The sequence below is a fragment of the Lampetra fluviatilis genome, chromosome 68 (genome assembly GCF_964198595.1).
Source record: "Lampetra fluviatilis chromosome 68, kcLamFluv1.1, whole genome shotgun sequence".
NCBI lineage: Eukaryota > Metazoa > Chordata > Hyperoartia > Petromyzontiformes > Petromyzontidae > Lampetra > Lampetra fluviatilis.
In genome coordinates, this window is record NC_136342.1 from 3,873,316 (window position 1) to 3,896,147 (window position 22,832).

Sequence of the window (22,832 nt, forward strand, 5' to 3'; positions counted from 1 at the left end):
CGTGACCCCGAGTGACCCACCGCTGACCCCACCCAACCGACAATGACCCCACCCACCCCCAACACTGACCCCCCCCACCCCCAACACTGACCGCCCCCACCCCCAACACTGACCCCACCCACCCCTAACACTGACCCCACCCACCCCCAACACTGACCCCACCCACCCCCAACACTGACCCCACCCACCCCTAACACTGACCCCACCCACCCCCAACACTGACCCCACCCACCCCCAACACTGACCCCACCCACCCCTAACACTGACCGCCCCCACCCCCAACACTGACCCCACCCACCCCTAACACTGACCCCACCCACCCCTAACACTGACCGCCCCCACCCCCAACACTGACCCCACCCACCCCTAACACTGACCCCACCCACCCCCAACACTGACCGCCCCCACCCCCAACACTGACCCCACCCACCCCTAACACTGACTCCACCCACCCCCAACACTGACCCCCCCCACCCCCAACACTGACCCCACCCACCCCTAACACTGACCCCACCCACCCCCAACACTGACCCCCCCCCACCCCCAACACTGACCCCACCCACCCCTAACACTGACCCCACCCACCCCCAACACTGACCCCACCCACCCCCAACACTGACCCCACCCACCCCTAACACTGACCCCACCCACCCCCAACACTGACCCCACCCACCCCTAACACTGACCCCACCCACCCCCAACACTGACCCCACCCACCCCTAACACTGACCCCACCCACCCCCAACACTGACCCCACCCACCCCCAACACTGACCCCACCCACCCCTAACACTGACCCCACCCACCCCCAACACTGACCCCACCCACCCCTAACACTGACCCCACCCACCCCCAACACTGACCCCACCCACCCCCAACACTGACCCCACCCACCCCTAACACTGACCCCACCCACCCCCAACACTGACCCCACCCACCCCTAACACTGACCCCACCCACCCCCAACACTGACCCATAGCCCGTGTGTGGATTCTCATAGCCCGTGAGTGGGTTCTCATAGCCCGTGGGTGAATCTCATAGCCCATGGGTGGAATCTCATAGCCCGTGAGTGAATCTCATAGCCCGTGTGTGGATTCCCATAGCTCGTGTGTTGATTCCCATAGCCCGTGAGTGAATCTCATAGCCCGTGAGTGGATTCTCATAGCCCGTGAGTGGTATCTCATAGCCCGTGAATTGATTCTCATAGCCCGTGAGTGAATCTCATAGCCCGTGAGTGGAATCTCATAGCCCGTTAGTGGAATCTCATAGCCCGTGAGTGAATCTCATAGTCCGTGAGTGAATCTCATAGCCCGTGAGTGAATCTCATAGCCCGTGTGTGGATTCTCATAGCCCGTGAGTGGGTTCTCATAGCCCGTGAGTGGATTCTCATAGCCCGTGTGTGGAATCTCATAGCCCGTGAGTGGATTCTCATAGCCCGTGAGTGGATTCTCATAGCCCGTGAGTGGGTTCTCATAGCCCGTGTGTGGATTCTCATAGCCCGTGAGTGGGTTCTCATAGCCCATGAGTGGATTCTCATAGCCCGTGTGTGGAATCTCATAGCCCGTGAGTGCATTCTCATAGCCCGTGTGTGGATTCTCATAGCCCGTGAGTGGGTTCTCATAGCCCGTGTGTGGATTCTCATAGCCCGTGAGTGGGTTCTCATAGCCCGTGAGTGGATTCTCATAGCCCGTGTGTGGAATCTCATAGCCCGTGAGTGGATTCTCATAGCCCGTGTGTGGAATCTCATAGCCCGTGAGTGGATTCTCATAGCCCGTGTGTGGAATCTCATAGCCCGTGAGTGGATTCTCATAGCCCGTGAGTGGATTCTCATAGCCCGTGAGTGGGTTCTCATAGCCCGTGTGTGGATTCTCATAGCCCGTGAGTGGATTCTCATAGCCCGTGAGTGGGTTCTCATAGCCCATGAGTGGATTCTCATAGCCCGTGTGTGGAATCTCATAGCCCGTGAGTGGATTCTCATAGCCCGTGTGTGGATTCTCATAGCCCGTGAGTGGGTTCTCATAGCCCGTGTGTGGATTCTCATAGCCCGTGAGTGGGTTCTCATAGCCCGTGAGTGGATTCTCATAGCCCGTGTGTGAATTCTCATAGCCCGTGTGTGGGTTCTCATAGCCCGTGTGTGGGTTCTCATAGCCCGTGAGTGGAATCTCATAGCCCGTGTGTGGGTTCTCATAGCCCGTGAGTGGAATCTCATAGCCCGTGTGTAGATTCTCATAGCCTGTGTGTGGGTTCTCATAGCCCGTTTGTGGGTTCTCATAGCCCGTGTGTAGATTCTCATAGCCCGTGAGTGGAATCTCATAGCCCGTGAGTGGAATCTCATAGCCCGTGTGTGGGTTCTCATAGCCCGTGAGTGGAATCTCATAGCCCGTGTGTGGGTTCTCATAGCCCGTGTGTAGATTCTCATAGCCTGTGTGTGGGTTCTCATAGCCCGTTTGTGGGTTCTCATAGCCCGTGTGTAGATTCTCATAGCCCGTGAGTGGAATCTCATAGCCCGTGAGTGGAATCTCATAGCCCGTGTGTGGAATCTCATAGCCCGTGAGTGGATTCTCATAGCCCGTGTGGATTATCATAGCCCGTGTGGATTCTCATAGCCCGTAAGTGAATCTCATAGCCCATGAGTGGATTCTCATAGCCCGTGAGTGGGTTCTCATAGCCCATGTGTAGATTCTCATAGCCCGTGAGTGAATCTCATAGCCCGTGTGTGGAATCTCATAGCCCGTGAGTGGATTCTCATAGCCCGTGTGGATTCTCATAGCCCGTAAGTGAATCTCATAGCCCGTGAGTGGATTCTCATAGCCCGTGAGTGGGTTCTCATAGCCCATGTGTAGATTCTCATAGCCCGTGAGTGAATCTCATAGCCCGTGTGTGGAATCTCATAGCCCGTGTGTGGAATCTCATAGCCCGTGAGTGGATATCATAGCCCGTGACTGGATTCTCATAGCCCGTGTGTGGTATCTCATAGCCCGTGAGTGAATCTCATAGCCCGTGAGTGGATTATCATAGCCCGTGAGTGGTATCTCATAGCCCGTGTGTGAATCTCATAGCCCGTGAGTGGATTCTCATAGCCCGTGTGTGGATTCTCATAGCCCGTGAGTGGATTCTCATAGCCCGTGTGTGGATTCTCATAGCCCGTGTGTGGAATCTCATAGCCAGTGAGTGGGTTCTCATAGCCCGTGAGTGAATCTCATAGCCCGTGAGTGAATCTCATAGCCCGTGAGTGAATCTCATAGCCCGTGAGTGGGTTCTCATAGCCCGTGAGTGAATCGCATAGCCCGTGAGTGAATCTCATAGCCCGTGAGTGAATCTCATAGCCCGTGAGTGGGTTCTCATAGCCCGTGAGTGAATCTCATAGCCCGTGAGTGAATCTCATAGCCCGTGAGTGAATCTCATAGCCCGTAAGTGAATCTCATAGCCCATGAGTGGATTCTCATAGCCCGTGAGTGGGTTCTCATAGCCCATGTGTAGATTCTCATAGCCCGTGTGTGGAATCTCATAGCCCGTGTGTGGAATCTCATAGCCCGTGAGTGGATATCATAGCCCGTGACTGGATTCTCATAGCCCGTGTGTGGTATCTCATAGCCCGTGAGTGAATCTCATAGCCCGTGAGTGGATTATCATAGCCCGTGAGTGGTATCTCATAGCCTGTGTGTGAATCTCATAGCCCGTGAGTGGATTCTCATAGCCCGTGTGTGGATTCTCATAGCCCGTGAGTGGATTCTCATAGCCCGTGTGTGGATTCTCATAGCCCGTGTGTGGAATCTCATAGCCAGTGAGTGGGTTCTCATAGCCCGTGAGTGAATCTCATAGCCCGTGAGTGAATCTCATAGCCCGTGAGTGAATCTCATAGCCCGTGAGTGGGTTCTCATAGCCCGTGAGTGAATCGCATAGCCCGTGAGTGAATCTCATAGCCCGTGAGTGAATCTCATAGCCCGTGAGTGGGTTCTCATAGCCCGTGAGTGAATCTCATAGCCCGTGAGTGAATCTCATAGCCCGTGAGTGGGTTCTCATAGCCCGTGAGTGAATCTCATAGCCCGTGAGTGAATCTCATAGCCCGTGAGTGAATCTCACGGCCGCACTCCGCGATGCACGCACGGTAGCTGAGCTGCCAGGAATTCCGACACGCAGCCGGAAATTCTCTGCCACACCTCCCCCCCACCCCCCACCTCACCCCACCACCTCCCCCCACCCCCCCACCACCTCCCCCCCACCCACCCCCCACCCACCCCCCACCCACCACCTCCCCCCCACCCCCACCCACCCACCTCCACCACCTCCCCCCACCACCTCCCCCCCACCCACCCACCTCCCCCCACCAACCACCACCTCCCCCCCACCTCTCTCCACCCCCTCTCCCGCTCGCCTCTCTGGGGGGTGAGAGGGAGGGAGGGGTGGGTGGGTCACGGGCGCGCGGCTACCGTGTGCACGCGCCGAGGGGCGGGGCTGACGGCGGGGGTGGGGGGGAGGCACGTGCCAAGGGGCGGGGCCAGGCTGAGGGAGTGGGGGAAGGAGTGGGGGGTGGGGTGAGGCACGCGCCGAGGGGCGGGGCTGTGGGGAAGAGCGCGAGACTGGGGGGGTTGAGGGGCGGGGCTGTGGGGAAGAGCGCGAGACTGGGGGGGTGGAGGGGCGGGGCTGTGGGGAAGAGTCCGAGACTGGGGAGGGGTAGAGGGGCGGGGCTGTGGGGAAGGGCGCGAGACTGGGGGGGTGGAGGGGCGGGGCTGTGGGGAAGAGCGCGAGACTGGGGGGGGTGGAGGGGCGGGGCTGTGGGGAAGAGCGCGAGACTGGGGGGGGTGGAGGGGCGGGGCTGTGGGGAAGAGCACGAGCTGGGGGTGGAGGGGCGGGGCTGTGGGGAAGAGCGCGAGACTGGGGGGTAGAGGGGCGGGGCTGTGGGGAAGAGCGCGAGACTGGGGGGGTGGAGGGGCGGGGCTGTGGGGAAGAGCGCGAGACTGGGGGGTAGAGGGGCGGGGCTGTGGGGAAGAGCGCGAGACTGGGGGGGTGGAGGGGCGGGGCTGTGGGGAAGAGCGCGAGACTGGGGGGTAGAGGGGCGGGGCTGTGGGGAAGAGCGCGAGACTGGGGGGGGTGGAGGGGCGGGGCTGTGGGGAAGAGCGCGAGACTGGGGGGGGTGGAGGGGCGGGGCTGTGGGGAAGAGCACGAGCTGGGGGTGGAGGGGCGGGGCTGTGGGGAAGAGCGCGAGACTGGGGGGTGGAGGGGCGGGGCTGTGGGGAAGAGCGCGTGACTGGGGGGTGGAGGGGCGGGGCTGTGGGGAAGAGCGCGAGACTGGGGGGTGGAGGGGCGGGGCTGTGGGGAAGAGCGCGTGACTGGGGGGTGGAGGGGCGGGGCTGTGGGGAAGAGCGCGTGACTGGGGGGTGGAGGGGCGGGGCTGTGGGGAAGAGTCCGAGACTGGGGGGTGGAGGGGCGGGGCTGTGGGGAAGAGTCCGAGACTGGGGGGTGGAGGGGCGGGGCTGTGGGGGAGAGCGCGAGACTGGGGGGGGTGGAGGGGCGGGGCTGTGGGGAAAAGCGCGAGACTGGGGGGTGGAGGGGCGGGGCTGTGGGGAAGAGCGCGTGACTGGGGGGGTTGAGGGGCGGGGCTGTGGGGAAGAGCGCGAGACTGGGGGGGGTGGAGGGGCGGGGCTGTGGGGAAGAGTCCGAGACTGGGGGGTGGAGGGGCGGGGCTGTGGGGGAGAGCGCGAGACTGGGGGGTGGAGGGGCGGGGCTGTGGGGAAGAGCGCGAGACTGGGGGGTGGAGGGGCGGGGCTGTGGGGGAGAGCGCGAGACTGGGGGGTGGAGGGGCGGGGCTGTGGGGAAGAGCGCGAGACTGGGGGGTGGAGGGGCGGGGCTGTGGGGGAGAGCGCGAGACTGGGGGGTGGAGGGGCGGGGCTGTGGGGGAGAGCGCGAGACTGGGGGGTGGAGGGGCGGGGCTGTGGGGAAGAGTCCGAGACTGGGGGGTTGAGGGGCGGGGCTGTGGGGGAGAGCGCGAGACTGGGGGGTGGAGGGGCGGGGCTGTGGGGAAGAGCGCGAGACTGGGGGGTGGAGGGGCGGGGCTGTGGGGGAGAGCGCGAGACTGGGGGGTGGAGGGGCGGGGCTGTGGGGAAGAGCGCGAGACTGGGGGGTGGAGGGGCGGGGCTGTGGGGAAGAGTCCGAGACTGGGGGGTTGAGGGGCGGGGCTGTGGGGGAGAGCGCGAGACTGGGGGGTGGAGGGGCGGGGCTGTGGGGGAGAGCGCGAGACTGGGGGGTGGAGGGGCGGGGCTGTGGGGGAGAGCGCGAGACTGGGGGGGTGGAGGGGCGGGGCTGTGGGGAAAAGCGCGAGACTGGGGGGTGGAGGGGCGGGGCTGTGGGGAAGGGCGCGAGACTGGGGGGGTGGAGGGGCGGGGCTGTGGGGAAGGGCGCGAGACTGGGGGATTGAGGGGCGGGGCTGTGGGGAAGAGCGCGAGACTGGGGGGGTGGAGGGGCGGGGCTGTGGGGAAGGGCACGAGACTGGGGGATTGAGGGGCGGGGCTGTGGGGAAAAGCGCGAGACTGGGGGGTGGAGGGGCGGGGCTGTGGGGAAGAGTCCGAGACTGGGGGAGGGGGGGTGGAGGGGCGGGGCTGTGGGGGAGAGTGTGCGGGAGGGGCGGGGCTGTGGGTGTGGAGGGGGATGGGGATGAGGGGCGGGGCTGTGGGCATGGTGTCTACCCACTTGGGCTGAACGATTAATCGATTTAAAATCGAAATCGCAATTTGAAACAATGCGATTAGGAAATCGCAAAAGCTGCGATTTTTTGCGATTTGAAAAGTCCTGTAACTTTCCTATTGGAATTGTTTTATTATTTAAAACACTTTATTTATTCAATTTAAAAAAGTGTTCTTTGTTTGATTGTTCCATTTCGATTAAAACATTTTAACAAATACACGTTGCAAGAAATTAATATATTTTAAGTTCTCATCCTTGCATTATAATTTCTTGAGCGGTTCATATTTTGATGGTGTCACGTGGTAATGCTCCATCACGCGTTTTAAATCTATTACACAGTGAATATTGAATTTAATCGCAAATAAAATCGCAATCTCTGTCAGAAAAAAAAAATTACACGATGAATATTGAATTTAATCGCAAATCAAATCGCAATCTTCGTCCGAAAAATTTACACGGTGATTATTGAATTTAATCGCAAATCAAATCGCAATCTCTGTCAAAAAATGTACACGATGAATATTTAATTTAATCTCAAATAAAATCGCAATCTCTGTCAGAAAAAAATTACACGGCGAATATTGAATTTAATCGCAAATAAAATCGCAATCTCTGTCAGAAAAATATTTCCACGGCTAATATTAAATTTAATCGCAAATCAAATCGAAATCTCTGTGAGAAAAAAATAACACGGTGAATATTGAATTTACTCGCAAATAAAATCGCAATCTCTGTCAGAATTTTTTTCCACGGTGAATATTGAATTTAATCGCAAATCAAATCGCAATCTCTGTCAGAAAAAAAATGACACGATGAATATTGAATTTAATCGCAAATAAAATCGCAATCTCAGTGAGCCCACAATCCGCCATGCCCAGGAGTTTTGGCGGGAAAGGCGGCGACATTGCTCTGAACGTAGCCCCCCCCCCACTCTCCCTCTCCCGCCAATAAAACTTCAAGTGAAAAGCGCTTGAAGAGACGACGTTTCGGGGAAGGGGACTCTTCTTCAAGGCACATCCTTTAACATTTGCCTCGCCAGAGAGAGAGATGGGCGGGTAAGAGGCACAGGCGGCACTCTGAGGAGAATCTCATGGGGGGGGGGGGGGGGGGTAACTTCTGGGTCGCCCCGTGTCCCCGTGTCCCCGTGTGCCCTGGTAACCCCCTCAACCTGACCCCGTGTCTCCCTGTGTCCCCCTGTCCCCCTGTCTCCGTGTCCCCGTGTCACTCTGTCCCCGTGTCCCCGTGTCACTCTGTCCCCGTGTCTCCGTGTCCCCGTGTCCCCGTGTCTCCGTGTCCCCGTGTCACTCTGTCCCCGTGTCCCCGTGTCTCCGTGTCCCCGTGTCACCCTGTCCCCGTGTCCCCGTGTCACTCTGTCCCCGTGTCCCCGTGTCCCCGTGTCCCCGTGTCTCCGTGTCACCCTGTCCCCGTGTCCCCGTGTCCCCGTGTCACCCTGTCCCCCTGTCCCCGTGTCCCCGTGTCCCCGCGTCCCCGTGTCCCCGTGTCCCCGTGTCTCCGTGTCCCCGTGTCACCCTGTCCCCGTGTCCCCGTGTCCCCGTGTCACCCTGTCCCCGTGTCCCCGTGTCCCCGTGTCACCCTGTCCCCGTGTCTCCGTGTCACCCTGTCCCCGTGTCCCCGTGTCACCCTGTCCCCGTGTCCCCATGTCACCCTGTCCCTGTGTCACCCGTGTCCCCGTGTCACCCTGTCTCCGTGTCCCCGTGTCTCCCTGTCCCCGTGTCCCCGTGTCACCCTGTCCCCGTGTCCCCGTGTCTCCGTGTCTCCCCGTGTCCCCGTGTCCCCGTGTCACCCTGTCCCCGTGTCCCCGTGTCACTCTGTCTCCGTGTCCCCGTGTCACCCTGTCCCCGTGTCCCCGTGTCACCCTGTCCCCGTGTCCCCGTGTCTCCGTGTCTCCGTGTCACCCTGTCCCCGTGTCCCCGTGTCACTCTGTCTCCGTGTCCCCGTGTCACCCTGTCCCCGTGTCCCCGTGTCTCCGTGTCTCCGTGTCACCCGTGTCCCCGTGTCTCCCCGTGTCCCCGTGTCACTCTGTCTCCGTGTCCCCGTGTCTCCCTGTCCCCGTGTCCCCGTGTCTCCGTGTCACCCGTGTCCCCGTGTCACCCTGTCCCCGTGTCCCCGTGTCACTCTGTCTCCGTGTCTCCCTGTCTCCGTGTCCCCGTGTCTCCCTGTCCCCGTGTCACCCTGTCTCCGTGTCCCCGTGTCCCCCTGTCCCCCGCGTGTCCCCGTGACTGATGCGGCCCGCGGACTTCCTGAGCGAGCTTGGAGTGGGTGAGGTGATGAGGGGTGAGTGGGTGAGGTGATGAGGGGTGAGTGGGTGAGGGGTGAGGGTGTGATGGTGAGTGGGTGATGGTGAGTGGGTGAGGGTGTGATGGTGAGTGGGTGAGGGTGTGATGGTGAGGGGTGAGTGGGTGATGGTGAGTGGGTGATGATGAGGGGTGAGTGGGTGAGGGGGTGAGTGTGTGATGGTGAGTGGGTGAGTGGGTGAGGGGGTGAGTGTGTGATGGTGAGTGGGTGAGTGGGTGAGGGGGTGAGTGTGTGATGGTGAGGGGGTGAGTGGGTGATGGTGAGTGGGTGATGATGAGGGGTGAGTGGGTGAGGGGGTGAGTGTGTGATGGTGAGTGGGTGAGGGGGTGAGTGTGTGATGGTGAGTGGGTGAGTGGGTGAGGGGGTGAGTGGGTGATGGTGAGTGGGTGATGATAAGGGGTGAGTGGGTGAGGGGGTGATGGTGAGTGGGTGAGGGGGTGATGGTGAGTGGGTGAGGGTGTGATGGTGAGGGGTGAGTGGGTGAAGGGTGAGTGGGTGAGGGTGTGATGGTGAGGGGTGAGTGGGTGAGGGTGTGATGGTGAGTGGGTGAGGGGGTGAGTGGGTGAGGGGGTGAGTGGGTGAGGGTGAGTGGGTGAGGGTGTGATGGTGAGGGGTGAGTGGGTGAGGGTGAGTGGGTGAGGGTGAGTGGGTGAGGGGGTGAGTGGGTGAGGGTGTGATGGTGAGTGGGTGAGGGGGTGAGTGGGTGAGGGTGAGTGGGTGAGGGTGTGATGGTGAGTGGGTGAGGGTGTGATGGTGAGGGGTGAGTGGGTGAGTGGGTGAGGGTGTGATGGTGAGTGGGTGAGGGGGTGAGTGGGTGAGTGGGTGAGGGTGTGATGGTGAGTGGGTGAAGGTGTGATGGTGAGTGGGTGATGGTGAGTGGGTGAGGGGTGAGTGGGTGAGGGTGTGATGGTGAGGGGTGAGTGGGTGATGGTGAGTGGGTGAGGGGTGAGTGGGTGAGGGTGTGATGGTGAGGGGTGAGTGGGTGAGGGTGAGTGGGTGAGGGTGTGATGGTGAGTGGGTGAGGGGGTGAGTGGGTGAGTGGGTGATGGTGAGTGGGTGAGGGGTGAGTGGGTGAGGGTGTGATGGTGAGTGGGTGAGGGGGTGAGTGGGTGAGTGGGTGATGGTGAGTGGGTGAGTGGGTGAGGGTGTGATGGTGAGTGGGTGAGGGGGTGAGTGGGTGAGTGGGTGATGGTGAGTGGGTGATGGTGAGTGGGTGAGGGGTGAGTGGGTGAGGGTGTGATGGTGAGTGGGTGAGGGGGTGAGTGGGTGAGTGGGTGATGGTGTGTGGGTGAGGGGTGAGTGGGTGAGGGTGTGATGGTGAGTGGGTGAGGGTGTGATGGTGAGTGGGTGAGGGGGTGAGTGGGTGAGTGGGTGAGGGGTGAGTGGGTGGGTGGGTGAGGGGTGAGGGTGTGATGGTGAGGGGTGAGTGGGTGAGGGGGTGAGTGGGTGAGTGGGTGAGGGGGTGAGTGGGTGAGGGTGAGGGGGTGAGTGTGTGAGTGGGTGAGTGGGTGAGGGGTGAGTGGGTGAGGGGGTGAGTGGGTGAGGGGTGAGGGTGTGATGGTGAGGGGTGAGTGGGTGAGGGGGTGAGTGGGTGAGTGGGTGAGGGTGTGTAGGTGAGTGGGTGAGGGTGTGATGGTGAGTGGGTGATGATGAGGGGTGAGTGGGTGAGTGGGTGATGGTGTGTAGGTGAGTGGGTGAGGGGGTGATGGTGAGGGGTGAGTGGGTGAGGGTGAGTGGGTGAGGGTGTGATGGTGAGTGGGGTGAGGGGGTGAGTGGGGTGAGTGGGTGATGGTGAGTGGGTAAGGGGTGAGTGGGTGAGGGTGAGTGGGTGAGGGGTGATGGTGAGTGGGTGAGGGGGGTGAGTGGGTGAGTGGGTGATGGTGAATGGGTGAGTGGGTGAGTGGGTGAGGGGTGAGTGGGTGGGTGGGTGAGGGAGTGAGTGGGTGAGGGGTGAGGGTGTGATGGTGAGGGGTGAGTGGGTGAGGGGGTGAGTGGGTGAGTGGGTGAGGGGGTGAGTGGGTGAGGGTGAGGGGGTGAGTGTGTGAGTGGGTGAGTGGGTGAGGGGTGAGTGGGTGAGGGGGTGAGTGGGTGAGGGGTGAGGGTGTGATGGTGAGGGGTGAGTAGGTGAGGGGGTGAGTGGGTGAGTGGGTGAGGGTGTGTAGGTGAGTGGGTGAGGGTGTGATGGTGAGTGGGTGATAATGAGGGGTGAGTGGGTGATGGTGAGGGGTGAGTGTGTGAGGGGGGTGAGTGGGTGAGTGGGTGAGGGTGTGTAGGTGAGTGGGTGAGGGGTGAGGATGTGATGGTGAGGTGTGAGTGGGTGAGGGGGTGATGGTGAGGAGTGAGGGGGTGAGGGGGTGAGTAGGTGAGTGGGTGAGGGTGTGTAGGTGAGTGGGTGAGGGGTGAGGATGTGATGGTGAGGGGTGAGTGGGTGATGGTGAGTGGGTGAGTGGGTGATGGTGAGTGGGTGATGATGAGGGGTGAGTGGGTGAGTGGGTGATGGTGAGGGGTGAGTGTGTGAGGGGGTGAGTGGGTGAAGGGTGAGTGGGTGAGGGTGTGATGGTGAGGAGTGAGGGGGTGAGGGGGTGAGTGGGTGAGGGTGTGTAGGTGAGTGGGTGAGGGGTGAGGATGTGATGGTGAGGGGTGAGTGTGTGAGGGGGTGAGTGGGTGAAGGGTGAGTGGGTGAGGGTGTGATGGTGAGTGGGTGATGGTGAGTGGGTGAGTGGGTCAGTGGGTGAGGGGGTGAGTGGGTGATGGTGAGTGGGTGAGGGTGAGGGATCAGTGGGTGAGGGTGTGATGGTGAGTGGGTGAGCGGGTAAGTGGGTTATGGTGAGTGGGTGAGGGTGAGGGTGAGTGGGTCAGTGGGTGAGTGGGTGGCATTTGTTTGTGTGGAGCCGAGGCACTGCGAGAGGTGGGGTTTGAGAGAACGCTAAATGACCCATTGGGAGGAAGAGCTCACAAAGACAAAGCTCCCCCGTGTAGCATCAACACGCTGTAGGGGCAAGTGCTGTTAGTAGCGAGTGGCAGCAGCATCGCCTATGAAGGCTACCGGCGCTGTGGCACACGAGGGGGTGGGTGGCCAGCACCACGCCCGGCCGCCTTTGTCTCCCCAGTGGGGATGTTTACTACGCTACACCAGGTTCCTTATTTGAGGCTGAGTCGACCTAGGGGAGGTCTAGGACCGGCTCAGATGATTGTCACAGGTGGTGTTGTTGGTGGCCGTGAGTGGGAATCGAACTCGGGCGGGCGGGTTCGTAGCGCAGCATAGCGCTAACAACTCCCCTTCTCTCACACAGGACACACACACAGACACACACACAGACACACACACAGACACACACAGACACACACACACAAGAACACACACAGACGCACACACAGACACACACGCACACAGACAGACGTGCACACACACGCACAGACACACACACACAGACACACACACAGACACACAGACACGCACAGACACACACACACAGACACGCACACAGACACACACACACACACAGACACACACACAGACACACACACAGACACACACACAGACACACACACAGACACACACAGACACACACACAGACACACACACAGATACACACGCACACAGACACACACACACACACAGAAACACACACAGAGATACACACACACAGACACACACACAGACACACAGACACGCACAGACACACACACACACAGACACACACACAGACACGCACACAGACACACACACAGACACACACAGACACACACACAGACACACACACAGACACACACAGACACACACACACAAGAACACACACAGACGCACACACAGACACACACGCACACAGACAGACGTGCACACACACGCACAGACACACACACACAGACACACACACAGACACACAGACACGCACAGACACACACACACACAGACACACACACAGACACACACACAGACACACACACAGACACACACAGACACACACACACAAGAACACACACACACACAGACGCACACACAGACACACACGCACACAGACAGACGTGCACACACACGCACAGACACACACACAGACACACACACAGACACGCACAGACACACACACACACACAGACACACAGACACACACACAGACACGCACACAGACACACACACACACACAGACATGCACACACACAGACACACAGACACACACACACAGATACACACGCACACAGACAGACGCGCACACACACGCACACACACAAGAACACACACACAGACAGACACGCACACACACAAGAACATACACACACTCTCACTCACACACTCTTACACACTCTCACACACTCTCACTCACACTCACTCTCACACACTCACTCTCACACACACTCTCACACACACTCTCACACACTCTCACTCACACGCACATACTCTCTCACACACACACAGACACACACTCTCACACTCACATTCACTCACACACATACTCTCACATACACACTCTCACACACACTCACACGCACATACTCTCACACACTCACACACACACTCTCACACACACACAGACACACACTCTCACACACATTTACTCACACACACTCTCACACACTCACACGCACACACTCTCACACACACATTCACTCACACACACTTTCACATACTCTCACACACACTCACACGCACAGACTCTCACTCACACACACTCTCACACACACACTCACTCTCACACACACACACTCAGACACACACTCACACACACTCTCGCACACACTCACACACACACTCACACACACACTCACACATACACTCACTCTCACACACTCACACACACACACACTCAGACACACACTCTCACACACACACGCTCGCACACACTCTCACACACACATTCACTCACACACACTCACACACTCACACGCACACACTCTCACACACACTCACACGCACAGACTCTCTCTCACACACACTCTCACACACACACTCACTCACACTCTCACACACTCACTCACACACACTCTCTCACACACTCAGACACACACACTCTCACACACACACACTCTCACACACACTCTCACACACACTCACACACTCACACATTCACACACACTCACAGTCTCACACACACACTCACACACACACACTCTCTCACACACACTCTCTCACACACACTCTCACACACTCACACACACTCTCACACTCACTCACACACACTCTCTCACACACACTCAGACACACACTCTCTCACACACTCACACACACACACGCAGACACACACTCTCACACACACACGCTCGCACACACTCTCACACACACATTCACTCACACACACTCACACGCACACACTCTCACACACACTCACACGCACAGACTCTCACTCACACACACTCTCACACACACACTCACACACACTCTCACACACTCACTCACACACACTCTCTCACACACTCAGACACACACACTCTCACACACACACACTCTCACACACACTCACACACACACTCACACATTCACACACACTCTCACACACTCTCACACACACACTCACACACACACACTCTCTCACACACACTCTCACACACACACTCTCACACACTCACACACACTCTCACACACTCACTCACACACTCTCTCACACACACTCTCACACACACTCTCACACACTCACACACACACACTCTCTCACACACTCTCTCACACACTCTCTCACACACACACACACTCTCACACACACACTCACACACTCTCTCGCCGCCAGTAAGAACACAAACTTTGCCAGGCATTTCCCGCTGCCCTCGCATATTTCACGTGCTCCGGTAACTCTTCCTTCTCTTCCTCACCTCCCCCCACTACCCCCCACTACCCCCCCCCACTACCCCCCCCCACTACCCCCCCCCACTACCCCCCCCACCACCCCCTTACCCCCTCCGCGTGGGGTCCTCTGAGCTCCCGAGGAGCCTCAGGTGCTGGCAGCTTTAAACCTACAGCTCACCACTCCTATAACTCACCACTCCTACAGCTCACCACTCCTACAGCTCACCACTCCTACCGCTCACCAATCCTATAACTCACCAATCCTACAGCTCACCACTCCTACAACTCACCAATCCTACAACTCACCACTCCTACAGCTCACCACTCCTACAGCTCACCACTCCTACAACTCACCAATCCTACAGCTCACCACTCCTACAACTCACCAATCCTACAGCTCACGATCCTACCGCTCACCACCCTTACCGCTCACCGGTCTCGCACTCTGACCTCGCGGCTATAAACCATCACCATCATCACGCTGTTGTGTGCACAGGAGGTCGTGGGTTCGATTCCGACCCTGAAGATGCCTGTTGCTGTATATTTGGAGTTTGCGTGTCTCTCATCATCATCATCACGGTGGCTAGGAGATGTTGACTACCTCGCCTGGTATACAGGAGGTCGTGGGTTCGATCCCGACCCTGAAGATGCCTGTTGCTGTATATTTGGAGTTTGCGTGTCTCTCTCTCATCTCATCATCATCACGGTGGCTAGGAGATTTTAACTACCTCGACTGGTCTACAGGAGGTCGTGGGTACGATCCCGACCCTGACGACGCCTGTTGCTGCTGTATATTTGGAGTTTGCGTGCCTCTCTCTCATCATCATCACGGTGGCTAGGAGATGTTGACTACCTCGCCTGGTATTCAGGAGGTCGTGGGTTCGATCCCGACCCTGACGATGCCTGCTGCTGCTGTATATTTGGAGTTTGCGTGTCTCTCATCATCATCATCACGGTGGCTAGGAGATGTTGACTACCTCGACTGGTCTACAGGAGGTCGTGGGTACGATCCCGACCCTGACGACGCCTGTTGCTGCTATACATTTGTAGTCTGCGTCTCTCTCTCTCATCATCATCATCACGGTAGCTAGGAGATGTTAACAACCTCGATTGGTGTACAGGATGTCGTGGGTTCGATCCCGACCCTGACGATGCCTGCTGCTGCTGTATATTTGGAGTTTGCGTGTCTATCATCATCATCACGGTGGCTAGGAGATGTTGACTACCTCACCTGGTATACAGGAGGTCGTGGGTTCGATCCCGACCCTGACGATGCCTGCTGCTGCTGTATATTTGGAGTTTGCGTGTCTATCATCATCATCACGGTGGCTAGGAGATGTTGACTACCTCACCTGGTATACAGGAGGTCGTGGGTTCGATCCCGACCCTGACGATGCCTGCTGCTGCTGTATATTTGGAGTCTGCGTCTCTCTCTCATCATCGTCACGGTGGCTAGGAGATGTTAACTACCTCGCCTGGTGCACAGGAGGTCGTGTTTTCGATCCCGACCCTGACGATGCCTGCTGCTGCTGCTGTATATTTGGAGTCTGCGTGTCTCTCTCTCTCATCATCGTCACGGTGGCTAGGAGATGTTAACTACCTCGCCTGGTATACAGGAGGTCGTGGGTTCGATCCCTACCCTGACGATGCCTGCTGCTGGAAATTTGAAGTCTGTGTGTGTCTCTTTCATCATCATCACGGTGGCTAGGAGATGTTAACTACCTCGCCTGGTGCACAGTAGCTCGCGGGTTCGATCCCGACCCCGGTTTGCCGAACGAATGTCGTGATTATAAAAGTAGCGACTCGTCATCACACACATGCGCAGTGTGGCTTGCGAACAAATGAACCACACACAATGACAACTCCTCGCTGCTGATCTCGTCAGGGAGACGTAAATCATCGCCACGACGCCAACTGCGGTCATCATCCGAAGAGCTATCACCTACTACCACGACCTTCTTGGTTCTTTCGGTAAAGTCATCACGTAGAAGGGAAGTAATAAAATAATAAAAATAAAACATAATAAAATACAATTCTCACGACGTTTCGGCCACAACGTAAAGCAGCCGTGGTGAGAATTATTTTGTTATGTTTTATTTTGTATTATTTTATTATCAGGTGAAGAACAGGTCTGTCGAGAAGACAGCGTCGTCTGAATGACACACTCCAGGCTTGGAGCGACTATTTAAGCTGGGATGGGCGAAAGCTTTAAATCGAAATTTAATTTAGGGTTTTGATTGAAAGCTTTCGTGACTGCAGGGATTCATCTTCTTGGTTCTTTCGGAAAAGTCACGAAGAAGGGAAATGTTAAAATAATAAAAATAAAACATAATAAAATTAAAATTCTCACGACGTTTCGGCCACAACGCAAGCAGCCGTCCTCAGGTGAAGACCAGGTCTGTCGGGGAGACAGCGTCTGAATGAAACACCACCACGCTTGGAGCGTATATTTAGCTTGGGGCTTTAAATCGAAATTTACTACCACGACGTCTTAAACTAAATTCTAAACTATCGGATTCCTTTTTCGATGTAAAGCTTTCGTGACTGCAGGGATTCATCTTCTTGGTTCTTTCGGTAAAGTCACGTAGAAGGGAAGTAATAAAATAATAAAAATAAAACATAATAAAATAATTACATTTCGATTTAAAGCTTTCGTGACTGCAGGGATTCATCTTCTTGGTTCTTTCAGTAAAGTCACGTAGAAGGGAAGTACTAAAATAATAAAAATAAAACATAATACAATTTCGATTTAAAGCTTTCGTGACTGCAGGGATTCGTCTTCTTGGTTCTTTCGGTAAAGTCACGTAGAAGGGAAGTACAAAAATAATAAAAATAAAACATAATAAAATAATTACATTTCGATTTAAAGCTTTCGTGACTGCAGGGATTCATCTTCTTGGTTCTTTCGGTAAAGTCACGTAGAAGGGAAGTACTAAAATAATAAAAATAAAACATAATAAAATAAAACAATTCTCACTGATTCCTCCTCCAGACCAGAACAAAGGTTCATATTCTGTCACTGTCTGTCACTGTCTGACCCCGTGTCTCTAGCGCAGGGGTTGGGGAAACGTCCGGCCCGCGGGCTGTATGAGGCCCGCGAAATCACTTGGTCCCTGGCCCTGCCAAGGCAACCGCAGGCGGGACTCGAAATTCAATAAATCTCGGAGTAAATCTGGAAAAGCAGTTTGCGAGTAGCAGCAGCATCATCATCAATACCGGCTAACATCATCATCAGCACCAGCTAACATCATCATCAGCACCAGCTAACATCATCACACGCCTCGCAAAAGAGAAGCAGTTCCAGCCCATCGCATTAGGGGCGAGTTAATTAAATGTTTGACCAAATATAACGGGCTAATTTTGAAGTTGGTCATTTTGCATGGCCCGCGAATGATGTTATAAATATACAAATGGCCCTTGGCAGAACAAAGGTTCCCCACCCTTGCTCTAGCTGGACTTCTAGCGGCAAAGAGCTTGATAGCCCTTCGGATTTCTCCAGTCTTGAATAAACACATTGTCCTGCGGAGGGAGCTGGTAGGAACGTGGGGTTGCTCGGTCAATGGCCAGGGTCAACGGCGGCGTGGTGTATTCCGCAAATATGGACGATTGTGAGGGCGGGCACAAGCCGGCGTGAGTAGGTGAAACGTTGAGTTTTATAAGGGCACCACGGGGTGACCAGCCCCTCACCACCCAGCCCCACCCCTCCCACCCCCCCACCCAGCCCTACCCTCCCTCCCCACCCAGCCCCACCCAGCCCCTCCCCACCCTCCCCTCTCCACCCAGCCCCTCCCCACCCTCCCCACCCAGCCCCTCCCTCCCCTCCCCACCCAGCCCCTCTCCACCCTCCCCACCCAGCCCCTCCCTCCCCTCCCCACCCAGCCCCTCCCCACCCTCCCCACCCAGCCCCTCCCTCCCTCCCCTCCCCACCCAGCCCCTCCCCACCCTCCTCTCCCTACCCAGCCCCTCCCCACCCTCCCCACCCAGCCCCTCCCCACCCTCCACTCTCCACCCAGCCCCACCCCTCCCATTTTTGGATGCACGACGGACGGACACAATAATCCCCTGTGGGCTGGTGTAACCAGGAGGTTCCTACCAGCAAGATTCACATTCTGACTGCCTGTGACTGTCTAACCCCGTGCCTCTCTAGCTTGACGTCTAGCGTCAAAGAGCTTCACGGCTCTTCGGATTTCTCCCGTCCAGAATAAAGCTTCCTCATTCTGACCAACTCCCACCCACCCCGGTCCAACCCAACCCAACAGACGCAGTGTTGGAGTCTCCCACAGAAGAAGAAGAAAGGGGGGCCCCCCAGCAGCCCCCCACCCCGGCTAAGCGCGGGGCGGTGGACGTGCTGGCGGCGATGGGGGTCGCCTCTCTGCCCCCCGGGGTCGAGCCGGCGGCCGGGATGTGCGGGGCGCGGCGCGGATCCAGCCTCGCCGACTCCGCGTTCCGTCTCTCGCGGGACGCCCAGCTCAGCGCCCCCACCCGGCAGCTGTTTCCCGGTACGCGGCCTGCCACGCACCACGTGTGAACGCAGATACGTCACATGGTCACGTCACGTGTGAACGCAGACACGTCACGTGTGAACGCAGACACTGCACCACGTGGGCACGTCACGTGTGAACGCAGACACGTCACGTGTGAACGCCGCCACGTGTGAACGCAGACACGTCACGTGTGAACGCAGACACTGCACCACGTGGGCACGTCACGTGTGAACGCAGACACTGCACCACGTGGGCACGTCACGTGTGAACGCAGACACGTCACGTGTGAACGCCGCCACGTGTGAACGCAGACACGCCACGCAGACACGCCACGTGTGAATGCAGACACTGCACCACGTGGGCACGTCACGTGTGAACGCAGACACCGCACCACGTGGGCACGTCACGTGTGAACGCAGACACCGCACCACGTGGGCACGTCACGTGTGCACGCAGACACTGCACCACGTGCGCACGTCACGTGTGAACGCAGACACCGCACCACGTGTGAACGTCACGTGTGAACGCAGACACGTCACGTGGGCAAGCACGTGTGGTGTATACGGTGTCCGTGCGTGAGCGTTGTGTTCGCGTTTGGTTTGTGGATGGTGTGTGTGTGGCGTGTGTGTGTGGTGTGTGTGTGGTGTGTGTGTGGTGTGTGTGGCGTGTGTGTGTGGTGTGTGTGTGGTGTGTGTGGCGTGTGTGTGGCGTGTGTGTGGCGTGTGTGTGTGTGGTGTGTGTGGTGTGTGTGGCGTGTGTGGCGTGTGTGTGGTGTGTGTGGCGTGTGTGTGTGGTGTGTGGTGTGTGTGGCGTGTGTGTGTGGTGTGTGTGTGGTGTGTGTGGCGTGTGTGGCGTGTGTGTGTGGTGTGTGGTGTGTGGCGTGTGTGTGTGGTGTGTGTGTGGCGTGTGTGTGGTGTGTGTGGCGTGTGTGTATGGTGTGTGTGTGGTGTGTGTGTGTGGTGTGTGTGTGTGGCGTGTGTGTGTGGTGTGTGGTGTGTGTGGCGTGTGTGTGTGGCGTGTGTGTGGTGTGTGTGGCGTGTGTGTGTGGCGTGTGTGTGTGTGTGTGGTGTGTGTGTGGTGTGTGTGTGTGGTGTGTGTGTGGTGTGTGTGTGGTGTGTGTGGCGTGTGTGTGTGGTGTGTGTGTGGTGTGTGTGTGTGTGTGGTGTGTGTGTGGTGTGTGTGTGTGGTGTGTGTGTGGTGTGTGTGGTGTGTGTGGCGTGTGTGTGTGGTGTGTGTGGCGTGTGTGTGGTGTGTGTGGCGTGTGTGTGTGGTGTGTGTGGCGTGTGTGTGTGGTGTGTGTGGCGTGTGTGTGGTGTGTGTGGTGTGTGGTGTGTGTGGCGTGTGTGTGTGGTGTGTGTGTGGTGTGTGTGTGGCGTGTGTGGCGTGTGTGTGTGGTGTGTGTGTGGTGTGTGGTGTGTGTGTGGTGTGTGTGGCGTGTGTATGGTGTGTGTGTGGTGTGTGTGGCGTGTGTGTGTGGCGTGTGTATGGTGTGTGTGTGGTGTGTGTGGTGTGTGTGGCGTGTGTGTGTGGCGTGTGTGTATATATGTGTGTGGTGTGTGTGTATGTGTGTGTATAGCGCGTGTGTGGTGTGTATGGCGTGTGTGTATGTGGCGTGTGTGTGTATGGTGTGTGTGTATGGCGTGTGTGTATATATATATGTGTATGTATGTGTGTGTATAGCCAGTCCCTCCAGAAAAACGCGATTATGCGATCGCAAGATTTCACGCAAAATCAGCCAAAGTCCGCATATTTATGCGGACTTTGGCATAAATTGCAGATTTCCGCGCGCAAAATATGCGGGCTTGCATGATTTCATAATCCCCGCATTTTTGTTGCAAAAAGTCACATATATCTTAGCAGAAAGTTGAAAAATGTTGCGTTTACTTCACACAAGCGCAGCCATTTCCCCTGTTGCCATGGGAACGTTATGAAGTGACGTCACTCATTACGCGACATCATTGAAAAGCTGCAAACCCCGCGATGCCAATGAAACCATGATGAAGCCCGCAAATCTTTCTCATTTGCCAACAAACATAAGCGCAAAAGACCGCGCAAAGCAGTTTCCCAGTGTGTTACATGACAGTGGGGGCAAATTATTTTGCATAGCTACCTCTGTAAAACAGGAAGCACACATTTTATTTTTTAATATTTTACTTATTCATTTTTACAGAAGTTGTAGCATATTCATTTTGTAAAGCTACAGAACTTGTTCGACTCAATGTTTTGTAAGTTTGAGCCATCTGTTTGTTAAGGTCTGAAATAAAACAAGATGAGAACTTAAATATTCCCAGCACTTTCTGTGATGTAGTATGCTTGCTTATCATAGGAAGTAATAAGAAATGACTCTTTACATTAAAGTAGTAGCCTCGTGAATAGGGTGTTGGGGGAATCACTTTTTTTTTCTCTTTTTCATCAAACCGCAGTTTTTGCAAGTTCCCGCAATTTAATCGCATAAAATTGCATAAATATCCCGCATATTCCATCGCATTTTTTAAGAAAACGTGCCGCATAATCAACGATTTTTGCCTGCAACAATCACCAAAAAACTCCGCGTTTTTCTGGAGGGACTGTATAGCGCGTGTGTGGTGTGTATGGCGTGTGTGTATGTGGTGCGTGTGTGTATGGTGTGTGTGTATGGCGTGTGTGTATGGCGTGTGTGTATATATGTATGTGTGTGTATAGCGCGTGTGTGGTGTGTATGGCGTGTGTGTATGTGGTGCGTGTGTGTATGGTGTGTGTGTATGGCGTGTGTGTATATATATATGTATGTGTGTGTATAGCGCGTGTGTGGTGTGTATGGCGTGTGTGTATGTGGTGCGTGTGTGTATGTGGTGTGTGTGTGGTGTATATAAGCATGTGTGTGTAAGCATGTGTGTGTATGTAGTGGGGAGCGGTAGTGTAGCGGTTAGCGCGCTGCGCTACGAACCCGGCGACACGAGTTCGATTCCCGCTCACGGCCAACACCAGTGACGATTATCTGAACCGGTCCCGGCCTCCCCTAGGTCGACTCAGCCTCAAATGAGTACCTGGTGAGGTGTGTAAACATCGTCACTGGGGAGACAAAGGCGGTCGGGCGTGGTGCTGGCCACCCACCCCCTCGTGTACCGTTCTGGCCTTCATAGGTGCTCGCTAACAGCACTTGCCCCTACAGTCTGTTAAGGCTATACGGGGGATCTTTGTCTTTGTGTATGTGTGTGTGGTGTGTGTGTGTATGGCGTGTGTATATATATGTGTATGTATATGTGTGTATAGCGCGTGCTTGCTTGCGCGCACTTCACTCTCCACACCACCACCCCCCCGCTCCCCCACAGACGGCCGCTTCCCGCGGGACTTCTCCCTGCTGGCGACGGTGCGGGCCCGTGCCGGCACGCAGGCCTTCCTCGTGGCCCTGTACGATCGCACGGGGACCCAGCAGCTGGGCCTGGAGCTGGGTCGCTCGCCCCTGTTCGTCTACTCGGATCAGCACGGCCGCCCCGAGCCCGACCACTACCCCCTGTTCCGCGGGGTCAACCTGGCCGACGGACGGTAACGCTCTGGGGGGGGCGGGGGTGCGGTGGTGGGGGAGGAATCTGCGTC

General features: G+C 56.8%; 1 protein-coding gene across 1 annotated transcript in view; it reads left to right on the forward strand.

Moving 5' to 3' along the window:
• The window catches only part of LOC144952536 (uncharacterized), a 208,730-nt gene that overhangs the window by 12,208 nt on the left and 173,690 nt on the right, over positions 1-22,832 (forward strand). Inside the window, 2 exon segments of the mRNA XM_078882985.1 lie at positions 19,032-19,271; positions 22,568-22,781. Coding sequence (XP_078739111.1) covers positions 19,032-19,271; positions 22,568-22,781 — 454 coding nt within the window.